Source organism: Brassica rapa, chromosome A05, assembly GCF_000309985.2.
Source record: "Brassica rapa cultivar Chiifu-401-42 chromosome A05, CAAS_Brap_v3.01, whole genome shotgun sequence".
NCBI classification, from domain to species: domain Eukaryota; kingdom Viridiplantae; phylum Streptophyta; class Magnoliopsida; order Brassicales; family Brassicaceae; genus Brassica; species Brassica rapa.
The window spans coordinates 643,471-652,598 of record NC_024799.2 but is presented as its reverse complement, the minus strand read 5'-3'; the positions used below and the strand labels follow the sequence as shown (position 1 = coordinate 652,598).

At 29.4% G+C, this 9,128-nt stretch overlaps 1 protein-coding gene across 1 annotated transcript; it reads right to left on the bottom strand.

Moving 5' to 3' along the window:
- Nucleotides 1-2,770: 2,770 nt before the first annotated feature.
- LOC103866434 (NAC domain-containing protein 43) lies at nt 2,771-8,776 on the bottom strand. Its single transcript, XM_009144359.3, has 3 exons — nt 4,713-8,776; nt 4,063-4,349; nt 2,771-3,591 (listed from the first exon to the last, which is right to left on the bottom strand). Exons 1-3 carry the CDS (start codon nt 4,897-4,899, stop codon nt 2,986-2,988), a joined length of 1,080 nt encoding a protein of 359 aa, XP_009142607.1. The 5' UTR covers nt 4,900-8,776; the 3' UTR covers nt 2,771-2,985.
- Between the last annotated feature and the right edge of the window lie 352 nt (nt 8,777-9,128).

Genomic DNA, 9,128 nt, shown 5'->3' with positions numbered 1-9,128 from the left:
TATAGTCAAGACGGAGAATAATAAGGCAACCCTTATCTTCAGTACCATATCACTCGATTTTATGTTTGAGATCAATCAATAGATTATGATTGATTTAGAAAGTTTTAAAATTATTGTACTGTACGTGTTATTTTTTCTCTTCTTAACCTTCTTCAGTTTATAAGAACAAATATATACTAGATTTTGACCCGCCCTTAAAAGGGCGGGTATATTTTTTGTTTTATTTTATTGTAAAATATTAATTTTCCGTCTCATATTTTTCTTTGTAATGATATTTGTATTTTTCTGTAATCATATGTGTTAAATTTTTAATTACTATTAGTAAGAGGTTTTGATAATTTGATTGAATTTGTGATGTTGGATACTCTACATGTGCTATCGTTAAAATTATATGGTTTTCATTTTTTTATTTCATGTATAATTATAATAATGTTATAATTATACATAATAATTTGCCATGACGTTAAATACGAATTTTGTAAATTTTGATCCAGGGCCACGTGAATTGTTAAAAATCGCGACAACGTCTTAATTGGCTTAATTGGTTCAAACGCAGCGGTTGCGGTTGCGGTTGTGGGAGTTTGTGGATGCGGACGGTTGCAGTTTCTAGCGGTTTTAAGAGATTTGTACGATTGGTACTGCGGTTAAAAATTGGTGCGTTTACGGGTTACTTATGACTGGTTAACTACCAAATGTGGTAACAGTCAAATAATAAATTAACAATATTTACATTTAATATAATTATAAAAATATCAAAAATCATAAAATTATAATAAATATAAAATTTATATTTAGAAAGTTATAATTTTAATTTTTGAAAATTTATTGAAATTTTTTTTATTATAAAATTTTATAATATTAATTAAAATATAATAGATATATTTTAATATTTTCATAATCTCAATTTTAAATTTTTTATTAATTAATTTTACTTTTGTATATATATTGTTTTTAAAAAAAAAATTTTACCCTCTCGCAACCGTCCGCAACCGCAAACGTTAGCTGGAGCCAGCTTTTGAATTTATGAGATTCGTAGCGGTTTGAAGCGGTTTATAGCGATTTGAGTGATTGTTGCAAACCGCCGACAACCGCTACCAACCGCAAAAGCTGCGTTTGGATTTAAATAAATAGTGACAATTTGGATTCTGACCCGCCCTTTTATTTTTTGTTTATTTTTTTTTTTTTGAGAAATTTAATTTTTGTATTTGTGTTATTTTTGTAATCATATTTGTTTTTAGTATTAATTTAATTTAATATAATTTTTGGTAACTATATTAAATATGTCAAATTGCATAATTATATGTCATATGTATATAAAAAATTATTTTTAAACTTTATTTTTAAAATTTGCAACATATTATATTTTCTTAGTAGTTACCTAACATAATTAGTCAAGAAAAATATTCGTATCCAAAAAATCTGACTCGGAATCGACCCAAAAATCAAAGTTTCATAATCTATTAGATTTGGCATATATACTTGAATGGTTCTTAAGAGATATCCGAAAACCAATATCAAATCCAACACGCACAGAAAACCGAACAAAAGTTTTGAAAAATATTTGAAAGATAATTTTTAATATATTTTGTTAAATATATATATGTAAATGGGTTAATAAGGTCTTCACTAAACATTTAACAAATATTTTTAATCGAATAACCTATTTAAAACCCGTTAAACTAAAACCCGTAGAATATATTTTTATAAATAATACTTCCATAATAATATCAACTGATCATGTTCCTAATTTAATAGAATAGATGGATTAGATAATTTAATTTTCTTATAAAAAAACTATCTAGAAAAATAAAAATTTTAAATAAATAGTGACAATTTGGATTTTGGTTAGATATGGAAGTTTGTTGATTTTAAATTTTGGGGTCACAGGAGTACATATATTTCAGGATAATGAGTTAGATATAGGAGTTGTATATATATTTCACGAAATTTGTTGTCATTTATAAAATTTGTTGCCTTTATAATAGGAGTTTAATTGGTTGTGTAAGGTGGTTACGTAAAATTCTTAATTGAGTTTAGTAGAATAGATTTTTTAATTGAAAAATAGAAGTTTTATATGTTTGTAGTCCTTAAAAATAGGACATTAGTGGTTATGAAACTGCTTTGTTATTGTTGTTTACGTTTTATTTAAAAAGTGGCAATCAAATTTTCCTGAAAAGTAGGATTTTAGAATTGCTAGAACTGCCGTGAAAATTTAATAGTATTGATAAAGTGATATAAGCAGTTTTATGTAGATGATGTATATTTTTTTTAATTGGACTCAACTATTATCAATGGGGCATGTTTCTGTTTTAATAGTATTGATATACTACTATGTATAGTCTCTTTAATGATACTCAAATGTTATCTATATATTGATATAGAACATAGAACGACCGATAGTACTTAAGATAAGATCATACTTTGTTTTTCTTGTGCAAAGATCATACATTGTTTCTTTTTGCCTACTTAAGTACTAGAGTTGGGATTTAGGAATGGAAAATATATACACGAATTTCGACTCAAGTGTAGTTCGATGTCCCTACAAAACTGTATAGTACTTGTTGTCTTTCGGTTACTTTTTCAACAACTAGTTCCTGGAAAAGACATCAAATTTTTGTTTAAAACATTCTTTCCATGATCATGGGTTTAATTATATAGTTTCTTGGAATATGTTTATTTGTTTCTTCTAGAAGCAAAACCATGGAAATTATAAGAAAAAATAACTAACTGGAAGACATTTTGATTCATGATAGATAATGCGAACCCCATCTATAACAAAATTTATCCTTTTTGAAATCTTTTTTGTCCTCTTTTAAAAATCTTTAGTTTTATATAATCTGTTTTACAATATATTTCACATAACCACTGTAATTATCACAAATCTGACTTTCCTTTTTAATGTTTCAACAACTATTTGGTATGATTATATCTTTCTACACATGTAAATTGACTTTCTCTGTGTGCCTCTCTTTCCCTCCATTTCCATTATCTACTACCGTTAGACACGTGGCGAAATGAGTCAGATGATGATAATAGAGAGGACGTCGTCGTGTTCCATAGCTCCATCTCTGGTGTATATTCTTGCATTAAACCGGCGTGGTACGAACCGGACCGGTTTATGCTAGGGAAAGCGAGATGATCCTGATCAACGCGGCTCTCATCGACGGTTGCCATTGAGTATGATATGGGTCCGTTTAGCTGCGAGGCCACAAGCCGGTCCAAAGCGGCCCAGCTGGTAACGAAGCTAGTGTCGACCACGTTGCTGACGTGGATGTCATGATTTTCAGGAGAGTTGACGTGGCAGTTGTTGTTGACTGTTTGACTGTTAGGGCTCTCGAGGTTTGGAAGTTTCATGAAAGGGTCTAGATTTAGCTCTTCTTTACAAGATCGCCCCATAATTTCTAGGAATTGCTCAATAGTATCATCGTTGAACATCTGTGATGAGGACGTCGCCCTTGCCATGTCTCCGCCGCCACTAAGGGAAGCTCCTCCGATGGGACTGCTTAAGGTTTTGTGAAGGTTTTTTTTCTTGAAAATACGACACACCACCCATCCTTCGTCCTGCGATGCCTCCCCAATAATAGTCACCACCTTAAATATTCCACAATAAAAATAACATATATCAGAGAAATTCATATTTTATATCTTGTTTTCAAGAGAGCTTGCTTAATCCCTTTAGGTCCTCATCACTTCACTTGCAATTCGAGTGAGTACCATAGTTATCTTGACTGCTTTCTTTTTAGTTTAAACATCAAAAGACTAAAATAGTATTTTTACTTTGTTTATGAAATATTTATGTATTTATATAATTATATCTTTATAATTATAGTGAAATCTGAGAGACAGGAATATATTTCTATAATATGTAGTTTTGATGCTAATTTTCAAATGAAATCACCGCAATACTTTATAGAAAAATATTATTACGTGTTAGTAGAAGTAACTTTTAAGGGTCAGTGGCTCATAATCAAAAATTAAAAATTGAGACTGTGATGTAAAGTGAAACTTGACTGTGTCACCAATGTATATAGCCCGTATAAATGTAATGAAATTGATACATACCTCACGAACCGTGACATCCTCAGTGGAAATAATGTTGTCGTCGAGTCTATACTCATGCATGATCCAATCAGATTTTTGGCCGTGAGGAGCTCGACCTTTGTAAAAAACAAGAGTCTTTCTCATCCCGATCCTACGGCCATTACTATATATGATCTTGTCACGACCCGTTGCTTTCCAAAATCCGGCTGCCGTAGCTCGGTTAGTTCTGGTTCCTGTCGGATATTTTTTGTCCTTGTGGTTAAAGAAATACCAGTCGTTTTGAGGCGTTGTTCCTATTTTACACATCTCTGCAGAACGACAAAAACCATCAGAATATGTTTAACATAAATTATGTAATTAACCAAAGACTATCTTGGGTGTATGAACTATCTCATCATATAAACAAGCAATAACAACGACTAAGTGTAGAGTCTTTGTATTCTAGTCATATTCTCGTAAAAGGGTACATGACGAGGTATGTCATGTATCGAAAGTAGTATAAACAAGACTACCATTTATATAAAAGTAAAACTTCTATCAAATTCAGAAATTGAATTGGGAGATTGTGAAAAGAGAGAATTTTTTTTTTTTGATTGAAAGAGAGAAAATTAACACACAAGCAATTTATTTATCAAACACCGAAAATACTAATTTTATTTATGGAAAAAAACCTTGAATATCCCAAGGCTCGAGCTTGTTAAGATCAACGTCGCGAATAACGTCGAGATCGATCTTGATGCTATTGACTTTCTTCCGGAGATAATACTGCAGCAGCTCTTCCTCGGTCGGGTGAAACCTAAACCCAGGAGGCACTTGAGATTGTCCGTTCACTGATATGCTCATAGATTCGGACATCATGATCAACAGATTTCAAGGCTAACTAAATCAAGAATCAAGATATATAAAAGAACAGAGCATATAGTGTTTATTTAACTACCAATACGAAAGTTGGAGAATGAGAAAGCTAGCGGAGAATGAGCCAATATATATATTGTTGTCTAAGAACAAGATGCATGAGGTAAACGCATGTGTCTCTTTGTACAACTTTTTTTGTTTTTCTCGATTATGAAATTCGACTTTTTATAGTTCTCCGTTTATTTATTTATTAATCTAACATAAATATAAGCCTTTCGATGATATTTTCGCTCCACATTTCACTTTTCAATAATTAATGGTTATTATTCTTTTGTTTTTTCTCAATTATTGTATCAACTTTTGTTATAGTTTTTGCTATTTTTACTTGTCTTTTTCATTAATTAATTAGTTTACAAATTAAAACTCGGATCTGATTTTGATTTTACTTGTCTTTTTCAATAACTTAATATAATCAAATGTACAATTATATGAATGCTATCTTCATCCATTTACTTCTTTTCTATGACTAAAAAAATATTAAAACATCAATCGAAATAAGTAACTAAAAATCATGATATGTAAAGATTTTGAAATTGTTATCTCCATCTATTTATATCTATGGCGATGAGTAAATATCAGGAATATAATAAATAAATAATAATATGGAAAAGAAAAAAAAAGGTGATGTAATTATCAGAAGGAGAAAAAAAACAGTAGGGTCCATAAGCAACTAGATTGTAGGAAGCAAGCTCACATCCTAACGATGACCCTCGACCTTAAAAATCTATATAGAAAAGCTCCGTTTAAACAAATTAACAACTCACACCCACAGTCATCGTAATAGTAATGCATTCGTCTTTTTCTTTTTTGTTCTCTTCAAGTTTATTGATGTTTGTAAATGAGCTCTCGAATTATCTGCACACATGTTTCTTACAAAAAAGTCGGAATATGGAATGTTAATAAGTTTCCATCCTGTCAGCTGGAAGATGTGCCTTTGTTCACCTATAAATCTATGATTAAACGCTTCACTTCAAAAGTTTATTTTCTGTTATTTTAAACCAAAGAAGGTTACGTAAAGGTGAGGTTATTGCAAAGTAACGATGACGTCAAAAGTCACGTAGTTATCAGTTATCACAGACACTGTAAAGTTTAGTACGTGTACTTACTTATCGGGTGGAAAGTAGAAACTTAACTAAAAACAAAGTTAATGGAGTTAAGTACTGTTAATGCGATTATTAACAGTGGGTTGGAACTAGACTTTGTTAAGATTAGTTAAGAGGCCCTTTTGCAATTTTCTGAACCCAGAATCATTTTGTTTCGACTCCGGAATTCCATGCTTCTAATCATTGTTCTTAGCCTGAATAATGACATTGCACCCGATTTTTGTGTGTGTATCATGTGTTCATCGGGTGAGCTATAAAGTTCTTAAATTCTAATTAATTAATATAAAAACTACAAAAACTAAAAATAATTTTATTTTCAATTTTAAAGTATTTTTCATATGTTTCAAAATATAATTGATAGATATGACGCTTATCGGGATCATATTTGATATTACTTATTTCAAATTTCAAATTTATATAATAATATAGATTAGAATCCGTCTGATATACATTTACAAATATTTGAAATCTAAAACCAATAACTCATGATTATCATTTGTATAATTAGATTTTATTTAACATTCACGTTAAATTATCCAAAGGTTATATATTGTAACTCATAATTGAGAAATTCAGAAGTCAATTAAAAAAATATAGGTTAAAGTACCCAAATATTTTTTTAATGTAGTCATTCTAGATGAATAAAAAGGTTATGAAACATGTTTCTAAAATTATGTATGTTAACATGTTTTCCTTTTCTTTTGAATTCTCAATTTTATTTTTATTATATTTTGAATCAACTTTTAGAAATAATTTTGATACCATATATCAAGATAATGTTAATGACTATAACTAGGTTAGGCGTTCATATATTCAGTTCGGGTTCAGGTTAGTTTCCATCGGGTCTGAGTCTCTCGGGTCTTATAGATCTAGACTCATCTAAATATTTATATATATTTGGTTTGGTTTTGAGAGATTTCTGACTCGTTGGCTTGGTTCCAAATATTTTGTAGCTATAAATACCCAAAAAAATTGGATATAAATTGGTTCGATTCAGTTTTCTTATCCAAAACCCGTCAAAACTTAGCTGCAATCCATCTTATTTATCTAAAATTTTGAAAATAATCAAAATTAAACTATTAATAATTGAAACTAGAAATTTAAATATGATATTACTTGAGAATGTTATAAGAAGAATAAAACAAAAAAAAATTACCTCATAACCCCATTATTCATGATTGATCAAACTCTTACTAAGATAGCAGCTACAATTGTAAAGGTTTTATCAATATAATTAACAAAAATTATTAAAACAAAATTAAATATTAAAATATAGAAAAGAAAACACATGAATTCATAGTATCAAATATATATTTTTTAGTTCGGTATAGATTGATTTTTATCGGGTCAGGTCTATTTAGATCGGATTTTTCGAATCCAAGTCTATTAGGATCATTTATTTGTTTTGGTTCTTTTGGATAGAGGAATTTTGGACTCAAATCGATACTTGTAGTTTTTTGAGTCAGATATTTTTGGATCGGTTTCAATTCAAAAAAATGGACATACTTAAATATAACTTCGATAAAACAAATTTTATATAATTAATGGATTATAAACGGAAAACTATTGCTATAAATACATGATACTTACTGGCCGCATCAGACATGTATAATAAGTATTTACAAATTACTGAATTAATTCTGCGTGAAATTTTTAAAACCGTCGATATGTGACTTCACCAACTTAGTTTATAATTAATCATTTTGAAACCTCAGTTTATATAAACGTCGATATGCGTATCTTTACGTAGGTAGGTTTGGAGCATTACGTATATAGAGTTGGTGTTTTTTTCCATAGGCACGTTAATTATTGTAGTTTCTTTGATGCATTTGTCAATTATTTGGCTTACAAGTTGATGTCGTCGCAAAAAGCCATGTTCAAACGGGTGTTGATGTTGTAAATTTATCACATGCATATTATATATAGTTATATACATGTACATTCTCAACGAGACGCGCCCATAAAAGTCTGTCCAACAACGCACCGCTATATTCAAATATTTACTTGATCACACCATTATTTTTCATTCTATTCCAAACTATGATTTTTCTTTTTAAAATGATATTCTTAGTATCTAGTATGTTAAGGAATTATATATAGATGATAAAACACATAGTTTTATTGACTTCCGGTTAATTATGGAATGGAGATAAATTTTGAAGATAAATTATTTATAAGTAATCCTCCTGGAAATGAAATGAATATGCTTGTATTATACAAGCAATCAAATTAATTAATAAAACTTTTTTTGTTTAGAAAAGCTAGTTTTGCAAAGCTACCTTGCGTGAAAAATGTATATGTTTACTATGGATAACATAATATATACTAAAAAAAAAACATAATATATACTATATATGTCTAGCTGGGATCCCATGTCTAGTTCTCTCCAACGCAATATCACCGTGTATATGTAGATGGTTTTACATGTAAAAACAAGAATTACCGGAAAATGTGACAAAGTTGTGGATCATTTGTCTTGATTTCATCTTTTAAGCGCTATGGATGAATTTAATGTTTTTTTTATAATGATTGGATGAGTAAATGCGAATAAAATAAGAGAGAAAATTTTGGTATACTATTCAATACATTATACACAGTGATTATTTTGGTGGCAAATGATAACGAAATAAAATGGAAAAACAAAATTAAAAACTCCATGGAAGATGAAGAAAGTTTGCATGGGAAGCAATCTGAGTTTGGTAAATTTCGTCAAAATTTGTTAAGGCCTTAATGGTGAGATGTCATGACTCTACACTCCATTTTCTCTAATGGCGACTGGCGAGAGGGCAAATCTATAGTTTCTATAGAATATGGACCTTTCATATGATATCCACGTGTTTCATATCACTTAGAATACTCTTTTACATGGCTTTGTTTAATATTTATTGTGTGAAAATATTCAACTCAACTTAAAGATTAGCTAACGTTGATTTGATAGAAATATAGTAACATTTTAAAATTAAAAATAAAATAAAAAACTCATTGAGAAAACAATATTTTCACATACCCACTTTTTAAAAAGAGATTTGGGATTTATTTACAATGATTAAAAAATTTGTTTAACCTTGA